Below are 23582 nucleotides of genomic sequence, written 5' to 3'. Positions count from 1 at the left end.
CTCCGGTAGCCAACAGTGTAAAATTAAATGTATGCTTGAGCTGCAGACCACTAACTTGTACAAATCTGCTGGAATAATAATAAAAAAATCCTTTACTACCCAACTTGCAAAATTCATCTCAACTTGGTATTGATTTAATTAGCAAAATCTAATGAACCACTTCAATTTGCTCCTCACTTCAAATCTGATGGTCTAATTACAAGAATACCAAGTGGAGCTCGTGATGTATATTATTTTCAATGTACTTTATAATCAGGTGTTTCAATGTCACCTCTTCTGGTTAAATAATTTAGTGAGAGAGAGTGAAAGGTACCCTGGTGGCCTCTATTAGTGTTTAATTAGCCTCATGAAGCAATAAGTAAAAATGTCAGCAGTGACAGACCCCCCCCTCGCCACACTGTGACGTGGCTGAAGTTCAGGCGCATACACGATGAAGTGCACTTGGTGTCCGACAGATGGCAGTAGAGATCAACTATGTGTATATTGAGAAGTCAGTCAGACGTCAATCAAAAGCCAACTGTATTTATTTACTGCTAAAGCGCTGAATAAAAAAAACAAAAAAACAAAGTAAAGTCTTAAACATATTCAGTTTTGCCCTGGTTGAATTAAAACATGATTTTAAAAACATTTGTCCATTTGTGGAAAAACAAAACATGACGAGACTATCGAGTCTCCATTGACAGTGCAAAACATTCTTGTAGAATAAGAAATGAGAGAAAATGATAATCAAAACAGTAAAGTGCATGTTTTGAGAAGAAGCCCTCTTGTTGGAGTTTATACACTTTGCAATGAAAGTCACACATGCACACACTGGACATAAAAAAAGGTCGTCAGTCCAGTTTAAACACATCCAGTAGTTGACATTAGGGGCTGTTAGAAACAGAACTTCAAGGATACCTCATAAACACACACTACTGAAATGTTCTCACAAACAGTACAAAAACATGTATTTCAGTATATATGAGCATTTCAGTGCAATGTGTGAGAGCATTTCAGTATCTTGAGCATTTCGAGTGCGTGTCAGGTCATCTTGACTTCAATGGAAAGCCGTAAAAGCTTTTATTCAATCATCTATATAAATCCAGTTTAAGGTTGTCCCCATCAATCTGTCCGCACTATTGAAAAACAAAAATAGCGTGCAACAGTAGAATAAGCATGTCCTTCTGAAAATGACCCGCCCCTCATACTAGAGGCCCGAGCACACGGATGGGTTAAGATATCGAATAAATGATTAAACGGCTTTCCATCGAATCACGTCACTAACGACTCCTCACACACGCAGTTGTCATGTGATTGCAAACACACTTGCTACACGTTCCATTGGCACACTCGGTGCTGAGTCCACTTGCGTGCGTTCCAGTGAAGTCACATGGTGCACTGGTGAGGTCACATGGTGTTGTACAGCAGTGCGGGGGCAGCGGCGGCACGCTGCTTCCTCTCACTGGCTTTCCGCGAACGTCTAGAAGAGTAAGCCCTCACCGGTTGCCGCGACGACGACGACGTCGAGCCGCAGCCCTCCGCCTCTTCCCGCTCGCTCCTCTCAGGGGAGCGGGAAGGGGAGGGCTCTTCACCGGGTAAACGTGTCTTTTCGGGAAGATTGTTTGTGGCGAGAACTTTCTGCTTCTTCCACGTGTCATCCGAATGAGATGGCGACGTGGGGAAAGCGCAGTGGGAGTGCGCCGCCACCGCCGCCGTTGTCCGGGCGTGCTGCCTCAGGTCGAGGTCGCTGAGGTCATTAGGTGACAATTCCAGGCAGTCCAGTTTAGCCAAGGAAGCTGACCTCTTCATGAGCGAAGGCGGGGTGAGGCCCGCCTGGCGGATGCGAGCCTCCAGTTCGACAGCTCGGTGCCATCCGGCTGGCTCGAGGAGACTCTTCCCATCTTGTTTGAGTCGCTGCGCTGCATCTGAGCCGGGAGGGGGCTCCGCTTCCATGAAGAGAGGTTGCCCCGTGTCCGGCCTCTCCAGGCCGCCGCCTTCATGGAGGAACGCCTGAAGTTCTCTCAAAGTCTGGCGAATCCTCTCCAGTTCCTGGCTGCCACGAGACAGACGCTTCTGAGCGGCGCAGTCGGAACCGCAACTCCCTCCCACACTGAGGGAGTCCAGGTTCTCGTCAGGGTTGGACTCCTGGATTGTGACCCCATCCAGAGTCATTTGGAGCTCATTGTCTTTTTGGGTTTGGGCTGAGGTATGTCGAGATGAGTCTACTGTTGGAGTATCATATGTCATATGGCTTTGAGGATGTAGAAGAGCACCAAACGTGTGGCTGATTGAAGTGTTTCGGAGGTTGGCTGTTTCTGAGTCGTTCAGTTGCTCACCAACGGTCTCACCCTTGGAGCGGCTTGGAAGTTCGAATGTTCGGACAGGGGGGTGCTCACTGCATGGAGAGGGCAGTGGGGAACGCTGCGCGGCCACCATCTCCATTTCTTGCCTCAACTTCTGCTCCAACTGTTCGGTGGCCCGCCGCACGGAGCCGGCCGGCAGGTCGCACGGCGGCGTCGAGGGGGACGGCGGGCACGGCGGGACTTCTGGCTCCGCCCCTTCCGGAGGATCCTCCCGAACGAGCGGAGGTCCGTGCAAGGGTGGAGAGAAGGACGACGGTGTGGAGGGGGTGGAAGGAGTTAAGGAAGTAGTTGGGTGGCATATGGCTTCGATCTCAGTGACAATATGGCGGACTGATATTCCGTTGTCGTGGTGAGGCTGATCAAAGCTGTCAGGGCTGAGCTTGTCATCGCTAACCTCGGACTGCGGACAGAGAGAAGGGAACATGTGTTTTGTTAGTGTGTCGAAGTAAGCAATCGATTTGTTGTTTCAGGCTAAATTTACATGACAACGACCAAGAAAAAGTCGAGGCCACTTCAAGAAAACAAATTTCATCATTTATCAATTTTGGGACAAAAGAGCAATTTGAATTGGTGTTTAATATCTTACTGAGAAAATGAAGAATGCAACTTTGATTAGAAGTGGAGAAAACCTCTGCTGACCATGAAGAACTATATTTTAATTTAAAAAGTGGAAGCTCCCTCTGGTAGCTTTAGAAAGGTTGTGCTGTATAAATGAGGGAATAAGGTGGCACTGAGAATACATGAAAAATGAAGGGATGAGAAAAATAAAAAATATGAATATTCTACATAGAACTGGTGTTTGTGAAAAAAACATGTCATAAAAGAACTCTATGGAGACAGGATCAAAACCGATCATCACCTGACTTGTCCCGTCTTCACTCGCTTCATCTTCCTCAGTCGCTCTGTTGTCATTGGGGTCGAGGGAGGGCGACCTTTGCTCAGAAGGTTGCTGCGTTCTGTCCTCCTGGGCTAAGCCCAGAAACTTCTCCCTGGCGCTGAAGAAGTCGATGCTTTGTGAGCTGTGGTTGGACGAGCCGTCCGCTTCGCCGCGGTCATCCGCATCGTCTGGAAACTCGCTGGGGTTGTTGTTGTCATCGCTACGCCCAGTTGAGGAAAGCGGCGTGGGGACAGGGGCGTCGCTGACCGGGCTGCATTTCTCACTCGTCGAATCGGATGGCGTCTTTTCCGAGGTGTCTGACGACATGACGGTGACGGGGGAAAAGTCCTCGGAGCTGCTTTGCTCAGGGAAGTGAAGAAACAGTTCCACTGGTTTGCTCTCCGCGCTAGCTGGTGGTGTCGCGTGACCCTTGTGAGCCCGCTGGACTTCAGGAGTTGGGGGGAGGATGAGGAGCGAGGGTGGAGGAATGATAGCAGGTACCGTAATGAGCGGGTTCTCAGCGGTGGCGACTTTTTCCTCTGGGACGAGCACGGCTGCGTGCGGTCGCGGCGAGGGCGTGTCGTCACACTCGGTTTTGAGCGGCTCCTCAATTGGTGAGTCGCGTGCATCGTTGCATTGCGTGCGGAGGTTCGAGGTTGATTTAGCTACGTCGTCAGGTTCAGAAACTAGAGCTTGGAGCACGGCCACGCCCAGGAAGTGATGCAAGGCAGGGGAGGAATTATTATTGTTGCTCTGGGAGTCGGAGCGTCCCAGGGAGTGAGATGAGGATTTACACATTTGTTCAGGGCGATCTGATAGGTCACTTTCGGAGTGGGAGCGCCATAGTTTATTATGCCGCTGTTTGCTGGGAAAGGACAAATCAATCATGAATAAAATACTTGTGACTCACTGCAGTTTACGGTCAGGAATTTTAATAACAATCCCACCTGGCGAGCAGAATTCCCTGATATTCTTCCAGCTGCTTCATGAAGGAGGGGTTCGGCTTGGTGACGGCTCGTCTCTCCTTCACATACTCAAAGGCGTCGTCCAGCGACCAGCCGTACTCCTTCATCGCGTAAGCGATGACCGTCGAGGCCGAGCGGCTCACGCCCATCTTGCAGTGAACCAGACACTTGGCACCGGCTTTCCTAGGAGATAAGAAAAAGAGGAAAAGTATTTTTTAGCCCAAAGCTGGGAAAGAGGAGCGTGTGCATTTGCGTGAAGGCCTACTTGGCTTTGGTAATGAACTTGTAGGTTTCGTTCCAGTACTCCAGCAGGTTGGTGGCCTCTTCGTCGTACACCCTGATGTTGTGGTACTCAAACATGCCCGGGAAGAAGTTGTCTATTTCTCTCGTTACATTCAAGATGTAACGGACGCTAGACAAGAGATGAGAAGGTCACCTTTCAACGTCATCATCGATTGATGTTTTGTGTTCGATGCTTAGTTAATGCCACCCAACCAGAAAATATCGAAATGCAAATGTTGCTTTTATTTATACAGTTTGTTGAGAAATACAAAGCAAGGCTAACATGGCATTCGGCTTCTCTTAGTTGAATCTTTTCAGGACACGGTTTTCGCATAATTCCGATAACGTAATGCGCTATAAATAAATAAAATCACATGTGCAGAATAACTGTTCTTATTGCAGTCCAGAGGTTATGTGTGGGGACAAACGTCTTACCCGCTGTTCTGTAGCTCCTCCAGGTTGGAAGCGTTCCACTCAGAGCCCTGGAGACGGCACAACTCTTGTCAATATAAAGCGATCCCATGTCGGGTTACAAGCTCATATTTGACACAGTCGGCGGTGACTAACTCTAACCGAGCCAAGACTTATTAATCATTCACTAGAAGATGATGTAACGGCGGCCGGAGTCCTGGTAAAAGGACAACAAAGAGACTTTGGGGTTCTTACCAGGTAAACGTGTTCAAAGATCTCCGTGGGGCTATCCATTTGCCCGAGGATGACGATCATCTCGTTGTCAATGAACTCCTTAAACTCCCTCAAGTTGCACGCCATCTGCATCTCCAGCTCTGTGCGGATCTAGTAAGATCAGGTAAGGTAAGCACAGCGGTCAAAATAAATGATTCCACCTGCCAAAAACGAAAATGTCTGATGTCTGGTTTCTTACCTCCTTGCTGGTAACATTCTCCAAGTCCTTTTGCATCATGATCTCTCGGAGGCGCATCTTGATCAGTCGCTCTGTGCGCTCCCTTTCTGTGGGCCTGTGCACAAATTAACACACATTTGAAAAAAGATTCAATCACACACAATCGTTGGGGGTGCGCGAGAACAAAAAGAACTGTCATGTCATGGTGGTAAGCGCTTCTGTTCACTGAATTATTCGAATGCCAGTGAGATGATTTATTCCAGCAAAGAATTACAGCTTTGTCTGATTCTCAGAAACCAGAGTGGGAAGAGGAAATCTGAGATGAGAAACACTAAAGTTCCCTTGTAGAACTCTCCTGTTGACTCCATGCTACTCGGAACGCTGACTTCAAATGGCCTATTTGAAATGTGCCTTCTTCAAAGCTCCTTCTTTACGTAAATGCTCCCTTGCATTGGGTCAAACGGAGGGCGTGCTGTGAATTCGTAGTCAGTTGGCTTGTTTGTCTTAGTGCTTGACCCCTCCAGAATAATTCCTCAGGCTTGAGAGTGCCTATTCTCCTTTGCCAACAAAGACACTGCATCAAGTCATGACTGAAGCGTTTTATAAGGCACTGGCACGCCCGCAGACAGCCGGAGGGGCAGCTGACCGCAGAAAGCCACGGAAAAAGTCATTCTTTCAGATGCATGACAGATGTGTGACAACACGATGGCTGGTGATGAGGAAATAAATTCCATTCTGTTATGGTTTACTTCACTTTGAGCAATATGAAAACAGAATAACCGCTAAAAAACAAATTAAGAAAAAGACACAATTATAAGCTTCATTGTCAACAAGCACTAGACTGGGTCACCTTCTGCTACAAAACAAATACAGATTGATGTGTGTGCATGTGCGTGTGTGGCTGTGTGTGTGTGTGTGTGTGTGTGTGTGTGTGTAGTGCTCGTAAAACATGTGTGGCCGCCTTATTAAGTCTACTCCAACACAAACAGAGCCCTTGCCGGGAAAGGGTGACGAGTTTACGTTCCAGGAGAGCAGCACGTACCCGATTATTTATTTGTATTTTTTTATTTTATTGTCAGCCACCTTTGCTTTTTCCCCAGTCCTCCCACCTTGCGTTCGAACAGAAGCGTTCTATTTAAATCTTCGGCTGCCAACGAACGTGCGCTCGCCTGCCACCTGCTTCCGTGCGTTTGGACTCTACTTTTCCAAATGTAAATCAAGACAGCTAAAGGCTCAGTTATTTTGGACGCTCCAGAATCTCAGTGAGAAACATACGCACGATCCAAATGTGTAACAAGAGCCACATGACTAGGCAGAAGGGAGGGGGAATTTCCTTGGCATTAGTCCAGCCATAAATCCATCCTGGTCATACGTACGGTTTTCAATACTTCCTTATGGGACTGTTGACAATTCTGTCATAAAGTCAACGTGTTTCAGTGCCATTTTATTTGATCTTTGTCTATGCCAATTTTAAATTGCCCTAAAGTTACAGCAAGCACGTGGATGCTCTTGCTCAGTGTTCGATGGAAAATGAAGCAACTCCATCTGAACGTGAGAAGTTGTTGGGCAATGTTTTGAGATGTGATGGTCCTCTCTGGATGTGCTTTTCGATAAACAGACACGTGACAGGCACGTTTCAACTTTCATGTTTTCTAACTGGGGTAAATTTGTTTTCTGAACTCTGGGTACTATAAATGATGCACGCAAGCGATGGAAGATTATTCTTGATAGTATGATGATCACGTCAACAATCTACTCACAAATCTGTGAAGAGAACAGGTGAATTGGCACGGTGGGACTCAACATCCTGCATGGCGTTCCACTCGTTGATGCAGAACTGGTTGGAGGAGATCCTGCTCTGATAATAGCTGACCCATGTCAAGAACAGGCTGCCCGGGTAGTAATTGTGGCAGCGGGCAATGTCACACGCTTTGTGGAGTGACTGAAGAGCCGACCTGACATAGGCAACAAAAGCAACGTTTCACAATCCAGGCAAATAAAAGACATCTGTGGACGCTAAACAAAACGTTCAGGTTTTACATTGTTCAATAAATGAAAAGTCAAAAATGTCAAAGCGGTTCCCGTATCTCTTTTCCTAAACATAGCCCACGCTGGAAAAACAAGTGGGAAACCACCTACATGACAATGATAAAAAGCCTTGCTTCCTTCAAACTATTTTCTTACGTTCTGCAAGTAATTATCCTGAGCCCAAACTAAAATGATGCGTACCACATTGCCTGGACTGAGACTGGCTTGAAAACATGAACTCGATTCACAGTTGACACGCTGAAACCTCTGCGGAAGGAAAGAGAGACGGTTTGAGAAATCGAGACAAGTCACAGCTATACGGTAGGTGCGAACCAGGACGTACCCATCTCCGTCCAAGTGGATCATCGTGTCACTCCATAGAGGTAGAACCAAGCCCACGGTACAGCAGCTAGCAGAGACAAGCAGCATGTCAAATATCACAATAATGGCTTCCAGATGTTACAAAGGAAGTCTAACTACTTCTATGTTTTATTGTGGTTTTGAGTCGGAAAAAAAAATTATTCGCTTGGTCGGTACTTTTTCATCCCTTTTTGTGCAATTTAATGGGAAAATGCTCATCATGTTAAATAGGATGGTACTAACCTGTCAGAGGAATAGAAGTCCATGCCAAGAACGATGGATTCCTCTGTGTCCTGTCTGCCGTTGGTGGAGACCACCACCAAGTAGCGGGTTACCTGATCATAGGAACTCTCCAGACGCACAGCCTGATGGATTGGGAGGGGGGGGCAGAAAAAACCACAATGGTCATTTTCATGACCAGTTTATTCAACACTGTGGTGTACTTATCCTTTTTAAAAAGCAATATCATACAAAAACATTATTTTTCTTCCCCCCTAACAAATGAAAAAAAAAAAAATTCCTGGCCCGATCATCTGATTTTGTCTGTACATACAATACGAACATATATGAAAAAATAAAATACAAATATATTTACAAAGGGTGTCAGTGTGTTACTCACCAGTCGGATTGTGTCCTCCGGCCGCAGCACAGTGAACATAGTCTGAAGATGTTTCTGGAGATCCCCTAGTAAAAAATATACGCATTTAGTCTCGGTTTGTCAGGGCATTCTTGGCAGTGAAATGTTAACATTAGAACCGAGATACTGTTTCATTTCGCCTTAGGCCGGTTTCGGTGACACTGTCGTCATTTTGCTCGATAGAGTAGAGTACTTTCTTTGTTCAAAAACATGGTGCCATTTTTAGAAACCCTTTGTATATATTTAGAGTTTCGCCACATTCTACACAAATGAATGTTATGTATAGACGTGAGGTTCCGAAAACAGCCGGCGATACTTCGATGTAAATCTTTTTACCTGTGTGCTTGTTCCAGCGCTGGCTGATATGAGGTGCAGAGTTTGGCGTGGGACTATTTCCTCTTGGGAGAAAAAGAGCTGCACCTTTTACTGTGAGGAAGCTCTCGCTGATACTATAAGGAAGGAGGAAAAAATAAATAAATTCGTATGCCTTAAGCGGGGTGACACAAACATAAAATGTCACCATCGAACAAGCAGACTGTTTTTATCCATTTTAATACTCGCAGCTAAAATTGTATCTTTTCAAATCTTCAACCATCTGTAAATTGAGCCCGCTCAAAAAAAGACAACGCAGATATCGAATTAAAATGGACTGTTTTTTTATGAACTTATGTCATTGAATTCATCCCACAAGTATAAGGTCACGGGATTATGTCATTGTCGCAGTTGTCGATTCAAGCCCGGCTTGGCAGGAGTCACCCCAAAATCAGAACAAAAACAAACCCGAATGGGAACTCAGAACACAATGTTCTCTGCTCCTCCACACAGCTGGATTACACACACTGACTGCATTCACTGGAGCAGCTGTGAGCAAAGAGGGATAGCGGCACTGGGAGGGGACAGCGAGAAGATGGAGCCTGCTCCCCTCCTCCGCAATGTTTGATAAGCGTTGGCCGGCACACAAATCTCTGGACCAAAAGGTGATCTTTCAGCCGTTGAAGTGTGAGGCGCTGGCTTTTTTGTTTCCACACACCGCGTGGTCCACTAACCTTAGAGATTCTGTAGCCAATAACGAGTGTGTCAAATGACATTCAGGGAAGCAGCACACATCCTTAAAGATGGTGACATAGCAGGTGACAGCCATTCATGTGGCACTTGAATAACAACCATGTGACTTGACGTGTATTAGCACACGCAGAGTGACCACAACTCACAGACACCGCTGTCAGAATTATTACCACTAGGATCTAAAGTCCAAATTATTTGAGGATGTATTGAAGACAAATACCACGTGACACCACGATCATAACAAAAACATGACGTACTATGTGGGTCGAGAAACAGGGAACAGATAACAGACAAGGCGCTCGCCTCTTTTCTGTACCACCCAGTACCAATCTTGCTCATACTGATTAAAATATCTAAAGAAACAGTCTGTAAAAGAACTACCATAGATAAAATACACAAACCAGGATGGTAAGATTTCTGCCACTTTTTTTTTTTTAGGTTTGACCTATGTGTGTCTTTACAGTGTTTATAAAAATAAAAAAATAAAAAAAAAGACGATGCGGCGAGCCAATTCTCGCTGAAATGATCAAAAAATTTTATAAAATGTGTGAGAGAATGCTTTGTCCTCCATTGTTGATCAGGTATGTCTCGAAACCTTTCAACCACAAATACTTTTGATAGAGCTCTTGCCAGGGATGTCATCAGATTTTGTGAGAACCTGATTTTGTGGTTTATGACGGGTACATGAGAATGAAAAAAGGGAACATACTGAGAAAACGAAGATACTTGGAAAACCTGTTCGACTGACCTCTAATAGGGGCGGTTTCATCACCTCTGGGCTTTGAAATGAAGATGAGGAACTGACACGTGAAACGTGCTGGAACACCCACACTCGTACAGGTGTCAACATGAAAAGTCAAAAGTCTGAGCAGGTCCCAATAATTCTCATTATAATGTCGGTTTTCTTGTTGCTACTTTACACTCACAGAACTGATCATGCAGAGGTCAAAGGGTTCATGACTTGGTCTCTTTCAAACTCATCCTCTTGTGCAAAACAGGATTTTTCGGCTGCCTGGCTTTTTCCTGCGTAACCTAATCTCTTCCCAGCTCCGGCCATTCAATCTTCCTTGCTGAGTTTTTGCTGAGACCACGCATGCAATCGCAATAGACAGACAAGAGGGACAAGAAAGAAAAACAAAACAACAGCCATGAGCAGTACTCATTTCCCACAACCTAGTCACCCTTGAGCCAGCTGTTTCCGCTCACTCCCCCCTTCATCACATCCTCTTTTCCACAATCCCGGCGTCGACTACTTTTTCAATTGCACAGGAATGACCTTGTAAAGCTTTGCTAAGGTCGTCGGTAATACAACCTCCACTGAAAGTCGTAAACGGAATGCTGTGCACGTGCAAAATCGGACTCTTTCAAAACCGATCGGAGAATACACTCTCGGCTTGAGAAGGTTGTGGGGTTGCGTGTTAAGGACGGACGCTAAAAACAGACCAGTCCTTTAAAAGTGTAAGCTATTGATAGATGGCATTCACTTAGTGTCACTCACTTACTGTACATAAAATCCTATTGTGGGTTCGCGATGACATGCAGCAGTTCAAACGGGTCGCCCGTATATGCAAATGAGCGTGGCGTCTAATAGACCTCATATAGAGTCCTCTAACCGCAATACTGTTGTCTATGCATGCAGTGCATAAGCCTAAACTGGAATTCCTTATGTAAATGTAGTATGACATGACATAACTACCTGACAACATGTTCACATGACTCAGATTTGGTTTGATGCAGAATGGTGAGAAAATTAGTAGAAGTCGCTTATGGCGGCTAACGGTAGGTGGAAGTAAAAATTAGCAATGGATGACCTACATATCTCTCTGCCCTTTGCCCCGTCTCGCTATCTCAACGTATGAGTGGAGGACACAAATTCTATTCCAAGTTAGTTCTATGAGGACTGCTTTCTTGTCTCGGTTGCCAAATGGTTTGTTGGTTTTGGTTATCTGAGTAGAGTTGATTTTTTTTGTTTTGTTTCAGCCATTGAAGAATAAAAGCAGGGCAGCAGTTCATCCGAGACACAATCATCACTATGGAAGGATCACTCTACATGGTGGGCAGATAAGTGACCCCCCCTGCCCGCCCCAACCAGCCTGTGCCCATATTTGTCACTGTGAGATGGGATAAATTTAGGGCAGAGCTCAATGGAGGGCAGGCTCATCAGGTTCGAAGCTGCATGGGGGTCGAGACGAGGCAAACGGATCATAGTTTCTCTGGAAGCACTTCTAATTGTTTTTACAAGCAATGAAAAAAATCAATTTTCCACAATCTCCGCAGTAATGAAATAATCAATACAAGTTTGCCAATTTCATGCTTTGTAGGAACAGTTTGGGCAAGTTTGCTTCAATTCAAACTGTTTGCTTAACTTCAAATTGGGTTTCCCAAATTCCCCAGTGATTGGAAGCAACATTTTGGACTCTGTGTATTTTTGCCTTTTATCGGACATTGCAACCAATCCACCCACTGAATACACGTCACATTTTGAACGGACTCAAATTGATAAGCAATGGGGAAATAATTGGATTATGACGCAAGGGCGCCTTTCATCGCAAGAGTCAAAAGGCTTCACAGAACCACAGTCGATAAAGATTGACAACATTCCCTGGTCTAAACCTCCTAACCAGACAAGGGGAAAAACTCAAAAACCCATTTGGGAGTCTGGAACCTTGAGAAGATATTACAAAAATGTGAGGGGTGTACTCACTTCTGTGGGAAGCTATATCTCATCAACAGCACAAAGACTTGAATTTTGATGTAACTACAAACTAGCTGGTGTTTTCACAACACACTTAAGTGTGCCACTCCTTTCTGTTTTCTTTGGGGGGGGGGGCACAGGACTTCACCTGTCTGCCCAATGTTAGCACTACTTTCGGCCCACTGATATAATTTAATCTTATAATTACTGAACAAATACATTGTACAGGACTGAACACAAACATTAAACATGCTCAGACGTGAAACATAACTTCTTCACCTCAAAGCCCACAAACGAGTACTCAAGCAGCATTTAATAAAAAAAAGCTATTTGAATATTAACTAAAGTACATCTTTTTTGACACACTTCCGCCCCCACCCTCACTTAAGGCTTTTACTCAATAACCTCAGAGTACATTCATGAGTAAGATGAGTGACAAAACACTGCAATCAAAAGTGGAGCTGCCCTCGACTTCCCCAAACCCGTGACAGAAGGCAATTTCTCACGGAGGGCTCTTGCCAACTGCTGACTGAACAAGAATGTTACGAAACACTCAACAGAACACAGACAGACGCATGAATTGATTTCCTGGAAAAGTGGATGAAGATAATTGAATCACTCATGAATCAAGTATTCTCAATTCCTGATTTTTTTTTCTCTTTTTCAGCGCAAATTTTGTCTGATCCTGATGAGTTACAGTTGAGGTTTTATTCCATCAGTATGTGTTCATTGCTTCTTATTTTGCCTACTTCGGCGTTCAGATTAATTTAATTATTTACCACTTCAAACACACAAATCAATACATATCGCAACGTCACAATCTAAACAATGCATTATTGATTATGGATGGTAATCCGAATAGCAAACATTGATTTTGGGTTTACTAAGAAGGAATACTGTAAACTGAAATATTGGGGGGTTTGTTCTAGGAGTTAGCTCTAGGAAGCAAATGTTATGGCGGCTCACTTGACTTCGAATGAATGGAGGCTGGATTGACAGTAGTCGTTGGCTGAGTTGCAAAATGTTTGGTCCATGAATGCACACGGACGCTCACCTACAGGAGCCTGATAATGATCCTGATCTATTGAATCAGGTGTTTAACAAGGGAAAACCTACAGGAATGCAGCCCCCAGGACTGGAGTTTGACACCCATGAATTAAAATATAGTGCATTACACCATTCCTCAATCTCTATTAGCAGGTTATGTGGGACCAAGGTAACGATCCCGCGTGTTTGGTCTTGTAAGACGCATGCTCTGTGCAGCTTATGTCTCAATAAGGTCAAAAAGCAGTGGTGATGATGACGATGATGATGATGAGTAAGACCCTGGGACTGCTACATCCCGAGGAAGTACATTCAGCGCATGCAGACTAGATTGCAAAACTTTTACAAATGTCACAATCCCAAATATGAAATCTCAAACCCAAAGTGGTTCGTGCACCTATACACACTTAAATCACTTGGTTGATTTGTACATAAAAGGACAACGAAGAAACGTGTTTCCCCAACTAGATGCACAAGAAAACACTTACAGTTGGTTGATTTCATTATTTGACACCACCGCGTCGTCGCTGAAGTACGGCACCATTTTGGCCCCGCAACACGAGCAGAAGCTGACCGCCGACGAGCTCCCAGAGTCGGTCACAGCACCGAGGGTCATGTCGGCGTGTTCGTGGAGCCCAGGCAGGAGGGAGTGGACGAATGTCAGGTGCTCTCCGGAAGAAGCTAAACTTTTACTGCCCACGCGTGTGCTCCGCCATGGCAAAAAGACACGCTCGATTCAAGTTCGAACCACTTTCCTAAACAATAGAGTGGTATTCCGTGGGGCAGGGAAAAAAAAAAGAATGCCAGCTGAAGTAGATGCAAAGTTTTTCTTCTAGTCTGACTAAAAGGACGCCAAGATAAGCCCGCAAAATTTCCACTGGCTATTGTTAAAGTCTTGATTCGTAAAACTGTTTCCTAAACGCGGTGATTTCCTTACTGGGATGCGTCACCACGACCGGTTTGTACAGTACTGGGACTAGTGACAGGGTTCACCTCAATCCAGTCAAGAGGGGAAAATCGCGATGCATGTGCTATGGGCGGGGGCAACGAGGGCAGCCAATGAGAAAGCGGAAGGAGGGACAACGAAATGAGGAGCCAATTACGACACGAAGAAGGCAGGCCAGCGAAACAGGGAGCCAATCACACTACGAGGTAGGCGGGTCCAGCTGGTGAGCCAATGAGGGCACAGGGGAGGAAGGACAAGCGATGCGAGAGCCGCTTCTGCGTCCATTCGAAGCAGCTGATCACACTGTTTACATGCGCTTCCATGCCTTGGCTGGCTGGACGTGTGTTTATCCAAGTATTTACTGGCTCGAGTGTTCGACTGTCCAGCCACCGCATGCTTTGCTATAAATAATACTCACAGTGCAACGCCATGAGTCTTGTAGCTTCTAATAGCCAGATGGGACCCTACTAACCTCGAAATGACAAAGGGGTCAAATAAACTAATAGTACATTTATTTGACTTTTATATATTTATATTTAATAAATGTACGTACATTTCTGGCTATGGGGTGAAATGGAATATAAAATAGACTAAATTATTATGATTTTTTTGGTAGATATTACATTATCTAAAAGTATGGTCTAATTGGATGGACTCAAGTCATTATTTTCTTTTGACAAGGAGAAGATGAATGGGGAGTTTCGAGAACCTTGAAAAATTCTGTGAGCCTAATGTAATAGAAGCAGATAAATCTGCATGAGTTTTTGATTTGCCTTCAGGATGACTTGTGGCCTGTCCACACCCAAATCTTGTGCTTGTTACATAAGGAGCAAGACGCATTTGAACTAGACAGCTTTAATGGAATGTGACCCAGGTGGGGAAGTACACACACTTGTCTGGTCAGGTAAGTTTGAGGTGGCAAAAGTATTATATGTAGCAATTCCACACTATGTAAATAATGCCTGTCTGTGGTGTTAGAAGGAGGATGTTTTAGCTCATTTTATTACCTCTTAAACCTTTTATATCCTGCTGCCATGACAACATCGAGAGCCATATGCAAACTGTCAACAATTCGAAAGAATGTAAAACTGCTGCCCACCTCGTCAAATCTGACACCAGTTAACTTCTCCGGCAGATTCCTTTCATGGAGTGGAGTTATTTGCACTCTTATGTGTGGAAATTTTCTATAAATATGTCAGCTGTTATCAACAAGGATAAATTTGAGTATTATTTGATGACCTATTTAATAGGCAACCACATTGCATGTAGTGTGAATTGAATAGTGCCTTGCGTGCAAGCTTCATCTGTTCCCGCATTTCCAATAAACCTTTTGGCCAACAATACTCAATTGTGTAATTCAGGCCTCCTCAAAGTAAATGCTGTTATGTCATCGTGGAGCATAAAAAGGACGATTTATCCAGTCAGTGCAATTATGGTGAATATGAAAATCTTAAAATATTAAACAATAAATATTAAAACAATAGAAAAATAAAGGCGTGGTTTGGCAGGAGTATTTCACAATGCATGCAACATAACCATCAGTTCTAACCAAATCAAAGTGAAGCAAGCAGTTCTGGGAAATGCATATACTTGAACATCAACCACAACAACTTATGACAAATGTGTCATAACATTGTGTCGTGTCGCGCACTGAGCAAAAGTGATTACATCGCAAACGACACAAACACACCAGCACCTGCTCTGCTCTGGTCACGCTACACCACACTTGAACTCACCTTCCTATGTACCCCCGTTGCATCACAAAGTCATTTCGCCAGCGTGCTCTCTGGTTAGCTAGCACACAACCCAAACACAGCTGCTTTGATGCTTTAGTCATGAGGTTCGGTTTAGTGCGGTCAAATTAACTGGCCTTTGGTGGGAACCTGGATTGCAGGCCGGTAACATGAGAGGGATGTTTGTTGTTTAGCCGAGCTCTGGAAAAGTTACACAACTGGGATCTGAGCAAAGGAACAGACACATGGAGGTCAAAGATGAGCTGAAGTTTAAGCTCATTGATTAGATTGAGCTATAAGGGGCCCATGGTAGAAGCTTCTGTAAGGACTACTAGCCCACATGGACATAACCTGGGCAATAGTCAGGGGGAATGACTCTTTTTATTATGTTTCTGCTCTTTTGTACTCTTATTTAACTTGTCGGGTGGGTCACTTTTGGTGACTTGTAGAATAGACCTCAATAGAAATTGAGGTAACACGTTTTATGATATTGTCCTTAGTTTGTCCTTTTTAGTGTGTGGAATACACGTTAATTGTCAAATGTGTACTCTTCCATATTTAGAGATGGCTTTGTGTTCATAATTAAACAATCTTATTTATTTTCATCACTGGAGAGTGTTGTCTTTATATATTGACTATAAATATAGACGGTTTGCTTGGCTTAATAAGATGAAGCACTTTCCTCGGTCTTTTTTAATTTCCTGTCTGGGATTAGTGTGGAAAGAACAGCCAATGAAATACAGATTGTAGATAAAACCAATACATTGTGACATTTGGTCCCTTCGCATCATGCATGTTAAAAGTCTCTTTATAAGTTCCAGGATCCAACCTTCGAGAAAAAAAACTTCTATTCTATTCTATCAAGTCTAGGTTTTCTGTTCCTTGGATGGCTGGGCAAAAAAGTTAATTGGACCACGGCTGTTATGTAATACGCATTGGGGGTCACTCAAAAAGGTCCCTGGCTTCAATCGACATGTTAGTGCGTTAAGCAATGCTGAACAAATGGTGAGCAATGAGCCAAATGGTGAAAGCGGACATTGATGGTGCAGCAGGGAATACGTGCAGCGTTTGTCAGTGTGTATGACTTCAGCAGCTGCAGCAACGCTCATGTGTTACCTAACAGCTAATGAGGAACATACGTCTTTTAGGTACTATCGGGGTGGGTGGGGGTGTTTAGGGTTCAGAGGAATGATGTCATCATGTTTTAAAAACATTGTGTGATATAACACACGAGCATATCTGACATCGGGATCAAATTGAGAACTGTGCACACAGCATACCGTTTTTTTTTTTGGTTTGTTTCATTATTTTCACTGCAATTCATCACTGTCTCGACAATTTGAGGCTTTTCCTCAATAACTGACAGAATGTTTGACTCAGCAATAATTGACTCATTATTCATTTTCACCAAATATTCTATCTGTTTCTGGCAGAGTAAAACTCAGTGGTTATGTTCAGAGAAGAGAAAAAAAAAAACATTATTTGTGGAAACATTTTGGGTTTCGCTTGGATCATTTTGTCACAAGGCAGAAAGAAAAATGTCATTTGATGCCAAACTTGTGCTTTAACATTCAGTTTGGAGGATCACAGTTGACTCCTGATCACGGGTGATGGAATGAGTGCAAATAATGAAATGTTAGAGGGGAAACTCAAACAGAGCCCCCGCGTAAGCCAGAGGGTGAAGAAGACAGTATAAAATGGAAATGACGCAGATGGTACAGAAAGGTGTTTGACTTTAAGAATGCTTTATTTGTTACGCTTGTGGGCTCGATGACAAATGCCTTCCACTATTTTAACAGTGTAAGCGAGCAGAAGCCTCTTTAAAGGTTGGGCATTCCAGGAATTGCTCAGTAGAAAAGCTCCAGGGATTGACTTCTATGTAATATTGTTGCAGAGGAACATAAAGTAAAACCTGATTTGCTGTAAGACGGATCAGTTCTAAGCAAGCATCAAAGACCTCTGGACCTCAGAAACTCCAAACATCAGACACCACATATTTTTAAATCTACAGGGCTCCTATTCTTTGAGATACTGTAATTCAACAGTAAAAAAAAAATCACATAACCTTTGTAACTGACTTTTTTCTCACCCACTGTCAGCTCATATTCTCTTGAGGCCAGCGACTCTGCACTGTGATTAAACCACAATCCACCAAATTAAGCGAAACAACATTTCTCCATACACCTAAAAAAAAGCCACACAGCCGCAAGTATATTGCATCAGGAGTCTGACGACAAGGCTAACCAAGATCTGCTGTGTGAACCTGACATTGTGTTCTATTACACCAAAAAAACAGAAAGTCAAGGTTTGTGTTTTCCTTTGGCATTTCATTTCACTCCGTTGATTTATTTATTATAATATAAAAACATTAGACGGTCTTATTCCTAGAGATCAAATGGAGTTGCGCGTAACATGACACAATGCCAGCAAGAGACCTCAAAGTACCTCATGAGAACAGTGTTCAGTCTGTCTTGAAGAATTAACTGTGTGTGGGTGTGAGTTTAGGTCATAAAAAAAAGAAAAGAAAAAATATGGACTAGTTTCAACAACAATTCATTTCTCAGGGATGTCCCTGCTTATTTCAGCCAGACGATGTCAAGCCACATTTGGATGCGTTACAAGAGTGTGGCTTCATTGTAAAAGAGGGCAAGTACTTAACTATCCTTGCCAGCAGAACAGACATCCATGAAATTGATCATTTCTCCATGAGAAAAATACAGCAAAAATAGGGGAACCAAATCAGCATTTTTTTGTGAGCTGTGTAATTCTATAATAACCTTGAGTGTTAATATGTAATCACAAATTTATCTATTCAACTGGGGCTTAAGAGTATGTTCAGTTTTATGATGAAATGAGACAAAAATTGACATCATGCTGAAAAGAAAATGCAGCAGCAACTGTTTGAATATTGATGTGCAAACTCCCCCTAGTGGCAGTACTCGCAAGTTGCAGTATTCACAGAAGAACAAATAGATACCAGGGCTATGACGTGTGTGACTGACTAAACAGGATGTGGTCTCTCACCTTCTGGGTTGAGAGCGACAGTCATCCTCACCACTGCCCGACTCCTAGAAGAAGAAAAAAAGAAAAAAACCTCATCACTTCAACAGAGAACACAAGCATCAGGCAGACCATGATGGCTGCTCATATTACATGCTGAAGCACAGTCAATTAACCCATTAAAAGTGTGTGTGCGTGTGAGTGGGGGGGGGGGGGGGGTCATTTGTGATGTCAGGCAGCCTCCGCAAAGCAGACAGAAGGAATATGGCTTAAATAGACTCCGTGATGCTCGTCACTCACTCACTCACCTCCCCTGCCCCCAACAAAATGCAATCATCCTCTCCCACCAGCAACCAGTCCACCACAAACACAAACATTTTAATCCCTGTGGTAATCCCTCCCAAAAAACACTCAGGAACTTTCTCTTCAGCATCAATCTGTCAGTCCCGGTGCATGCAAATCGACAGTATTTGCATACCGGAAACCAGGCAAGGACTGGATTGAAACTGGAATTGGTAGGTGATAAATCATGGTAATGGGGGATGACGCAGGTGTAAAACTGGTGCAGTTAGCGTGATCCACTACTCCCAGTCCAATCCCACAGATGTGATGATGTGAGTGGACAGCTGCCAGGCGGAGGGATGTTCTCCGGATCAGCTATCCCGCAGCTTCACTTAAAGACAAATGGACCAATAGACAGGCGGACAGACACGCATGCTTCAGTATTTTAGTGACCCAAATGGAAGAGAGTGACAATTCCTGCAATGATGTTTCAATCCCATAATAAGCAATAAGGTCAAATGCACACGCTCATCTCTATGGTTACCTCATCTGCATGCACGTGGAGGGAGTGGCATTATAGCCAATGAGAAGAGGGGATTTGGTCGGGCTGCTAGGCAGATTACAGCACACAAGGGTGCGCCGCTCCCTGCTGTGCCGAATGAGCTGCGATGATGGCTGGGTCGCTCATTTAGAAGATGTGTTCAATGACAAAATTGCTCGAAAAATATAGGTGAAAAGTATGGGGAATTGTAGCAGGCTGTTCTGGCCCTTTTTTTTTTGGTGTTGCTCTCACTCCACATGCAAAGACTCATCCAGATGTTTACTCCATGCAAAAGTAATCTTTTGATATGATTTTGGAACGTGAAGTGTTTTTAGACAAGCCACCTTGACGATTATTCATGAGGCTGCTGTTGCATAAGGTCTGTTCAAGTCTGAAGATCCAGGATATGTTTGAGGTCAGGGCTCTCAAATGCTTCCACTCAAAACACATCTTATCATCTTACCTTAATTCAATATTAATAATTCAATAGACATGTGCATATTAATATTTTGGTGCAGTATATTCTGTAGTGTATCTCTTGCTTTCAGCTTCCAACAAGTGTGACTGCATTACACAAAATTCTATCCCACAATCTCCTGAGAAGTCATTCTAGGAGAAGACACCAAAATGATGACTATTATTATTGGTCATTTAAGGGGACATAATATGGAAATAATATGTACTTTTGATTTGCCTTCCCATCCATCAAGTTAGAAATGAAAGCAAGTAAATATGTGCCAATAGAGCCTGATCCCTCCTTAAAAGAAAAAGTTGCATCCTACGGCGCCATTGCAAGTCGGGTATGGCGCTCCGCAGTCTTCTCCACCATTTCGGAAAAGTCAAAAAGTTGCGGCTTATCATTCCAATCCAACCACAGACAGTGCAAGTCAGTTCTCATTTATTTGTGGTTGCTCAATGTACTTCAAATTTGACAACTTATGGGCACGTAGGTAGTAATTTATTGAGGCAGCTGGCGTATTTTATTTTTTTTCCGCTTTACATTGAGGTTGTATTTTCCTGCTACACTAAACGACATACTATACACGAACAAGAATAACAAGTCTGGGGGAAACTACACCCCCCCATGAACTTCCTGCCACCCCAGGTAAAACTTTCAGCCCCTGGATGGGCTGCAACTCATACCTCTAAGACCATACCAGCCCAGAATCAAACTGTATCCTCAATTCCCAGGTCTTCTGCATTCCACCAAGAGACAAGGCTCTTCACCCTAAACACACATAGTCGTTGCGTTCCCAGCCTGAGCCAACACTGACCACATTCGGCTTACACGGCAGTTTTATCTATGGAAGCCACGCCGACACCGCCTGTCTCGGCTTGTCTGAGCGGCTTGAAAGCCCCATGTCAGTGGCGTAGATAAGAGGACCCTCGAATAGTATGACATGCCCGTCACACTAACCTGCTTTCGGGGCAGCTCCTTTCTCTTCACTGTCACTCTGCAAAGTCCCCTTAATGGAAGTCAATGTAGCAGAAGGGATGCTGACATGACAACACTTTTCGAACGACAACAGCATCGTTTAAAACTCCCCAGTGTCATTATCCAAATAAAAAAATAGCCACGCTTCTTCCTGAATAGACTCAGGAGGAAGTTGACAAACTGCTAATGATAGCGACATTACTGTTTGTTAATATATATTTATTTTCAAATAGTGGTGGTTTTAACAGAGTCAGAGAATAACTTTTCTGCACATTTGATGCTACATGTGCACAGTCAGCAAGAAAAAAAAAAAAACGAGCTAAACGAGTGATAGGGACATTGCTTCCGCCAGATGTCAAACAGTTGACGGATACTCACCGACACACAGGGACTGGAGGTAGTGCTCGGTGTCGGTGACCGCTGGACGGTGACCAGCGCCATCCCGCCTACACCTGCTAAGACCTCGGTCACCTAAAAGAGTAAAAAGCCGGAATGCCGGACATTTTCATCGGACAAACTACAGTTAGCTCTCGAGGTTGAGTCTGGTTGCTGCTAGTACACCCGGCGTAGTGAAGCTACACGGGTTCGTAAAAAGACAACATCCGGTGATGTAGGTTTCATTGTAAAATTAGTTTAGGCTGACTATAGTTTCAGTGAAGTCATCTTCTTTATGGAGTTACCGATCGAAATTATTTACTGAATTATTTGGTTGTGTTTAAATTAAACATATACCAAACAATGTATTCATTTTTATAATTATACTTTGCATCCGTGTGAAGATAAATACTTTTATTTTGAAAGATAAACCTTCAACAATTTCCTGCCGCTTCATATATACTGTACCTTCATCAAACTTGATTATTTTTTTGGGCTCAGCAGCTGGCGTTGTGCGCATGCGTCGGCGTTGCCAGCTGTCAAAAGGGTGTGAAGGCTGCCTGATGAAAACTTAAATCTAGAAACTACGCCATGAAGAAAAAAAATGAACGAAGAGGAATATTGCACACATATTAAAGTGTTTGTGTGAGACAGGGGACATGTAGGATCATGAAATATGCCTGTCTGTTGGAACTGCTGCAAGAAATCACCTGACCCCATCTCTTGGGACATGACACATGGGGATATGAAAGCAAGTGGTAGTGTTTTCAACATCACATCACACTGCAAATTATATTATGGTCACAGCTAAATTGATGTAACAATCATAATTTATTTACATCAGATACATCCGGGGGGGGGCTCCAAAAATGAGATTCAAGATGAAGGAAATGCATTATCTGGGTCATTGCCAGCGCCTCCTCACCCTGACCCCTAACTGCTTCCTCTCAACGCCACACCCTTCCCCCACTTCCTTTATATCTATCCTGCAATAATGATAAAAAAAATTAAAAAACTGCAGCTATGGGACATCTTAAAACATATGGTCACATGGACTCCAATGCGGATGAATTAAATGGAAATTGATGCTTTAATTAGAAATGAGAAATCGATACGGATGTGCTTGTGAAAAGAGGAATGTCAGAATGATTGAGGATATTCCCCCTTTCCGCTTGCACCTTTATAATGAATGTGAGTGCTCAAGCATAGAGGCCATCTTTGGCCTTCTTCATGCCGGATCACTCAGTATGCAAACCATGCGAGAGCCACATTACGACTCTGAAGACAAATGAGCGGTTAAATGAAAGTGACGATGGACTGGGGTGGGGGTTGCACACTGGAAGTCACAATTGGAATAAAAAGCAAGATTAAGATTAGAGCAGAGGTTAATTCTACTTTGGGACTTTGTAGCGTGACCACAGAAGCGATAGACGAAAGACAATCCTCTTCCAATTAAAGATCCGCTCTGCATTAGAGATTACACCAGATTTAGGGTATTAGACAACAAAATGAAAGCAGTGTTGTCAGAGTCACACCCTGATCTCGGATGTTGTCTCTCCATGGAGCTTCAGTCCTCCCCAGTGGTTAGTTTTGGTCAAAACAGGTTGCTTGGATTACAACAGCATGTTTTTTTGTACCAACAGGGGGAGACGCAAGCCCGCATTCTAATCATAGCTTGTCTAGAAAATAAAGGTGATTTGAAATGTATATTACTGGTGGTGAGGTCTGATTTTTGTTTTGCTAAATATTTGAATTAGTGTCATCTTGGGCTCCAATGAAAAAATTCACACTGAGTGCCTCAGTTTGTGAGTTAATTGATATGAGCTTATTGTGTAACTATTCATACTTTTTGTGATATTATTGTTTGGTGGCATGCGTGCTGTGCCTTAATTGGCTCATTTAACATTGGGAAACATCGCCTTGAGTGTGTGTATTAGCGGTTATGAGCAATTAGGACAGCAAGGCATTCTTTGCTCTCCTACGCATGATAAGATACACTAACTTACATTTATTGGGTAAATTCCATCAGTTGTGGCTAATTTCTTTTTAACTTTTAGTAGTTTCACTTAATCATGTTTGTCGGATCAATACAGCTTTTATGATGGCGACAGTT

At 43.7% G+C, this 23582-nt stretch overlaps 1 protein-coding gene across 2 annotated transcripts; it reads right to left on the bottom strand.

Annotated features, from left to right (window-relative positions):
• Nucleotides 1–506: 506 nt before the first annotated feature.
• Nucleotides 507–21663, bottom strand: ssh2a (slingshot protein phosphatase 2a). Of its 2 annotated transcripts, XM_037267138.1 has the most exons (15): nucleotides 21473–21663; nucleotides 18861–18904; nucleotides 8690–8802; nucleotides 8336–8400; nucleotides 7960–8081; nucleotides 7700–7765; nucleotides 7558–7623; nucleotides 7089–7283; nucleotides 5350–5443; nucleotides 5133–5261; nucleotides 4902–4948; nucleotides 4450–4596; nucleotides 4167–4367; nucleotides 3202–4084; nucleotides 507–2742 (listed from the first exon to the last, which is right to left on the bottom strand). In XM_037267138.1, the coding sequence occupies exons 1-15, from the start codon at nucleotides 21533–21535 to the stop codon at nucleotides 1387–1389; spliced, it is 3591 nt and encodes a 1196-aa protein (XP_037123033.1). In that variant the 5' UTR covers nucleotides 21536–21663; the 3' UTR covers nucleotides 507–1386. The 2 variants fall into 2 exon arrangements, with proteins under 2 accessions (XP_037123033.1, XP_037123032.1); XM_037267137.1 differs by lacking the exons at nucleotides 18861–18904; nucleotides 21473–21663 and adding an exon at nucleotides 13646–14146.
• Between the last annotated feature and the right edge of the window lie 1919 nt (nucleotides 21664–23582).

The sequence above is a fragment of the Syngnathus acus genome, chromosome 13, assembly GCF_901709675.1.
Source record: "Syngnathus acus chromosome 13, fSynAcu1.2, whole genome shotgun sequence".
NCBI lineage: Eukaryota > Metazoa > Chordata > Actinopteri > Syngnathiformes > Syngnathidae > Syngnathus > Syngnathus acus.
The sequence above is the reverse complement of the archived record's forward strand: the minus strand, read 5'-3'. Positions and strand labels throughout refer to the sequence as shown.

Excerpts from the sequence above, each read along its gene's own strand:
- ssh2a (XM_037267137.1), bottom strand. The coding sequence starts at position 13,773 with ATGACCCTCGGTGCTGTGACCGACTCTGGGAGCTCGTCGGCGGTCAGC. Across the intron at positions 7,624-7,699 it reads ATCCACTTGGACGGAGATGG|AGGTTTCAGCGTGTCAACTG; the intron begins GTACGTCCTGGT and ends TTCCTTCCGCAG. Across the intron at positions 4,597-4,901 it reads GAGGAGCTACAGAACAGCGG|CGTCCGTTACATCTTGAATG; the intron begins GTAAGACGTTTG and ends TCTCTTGTCTAG.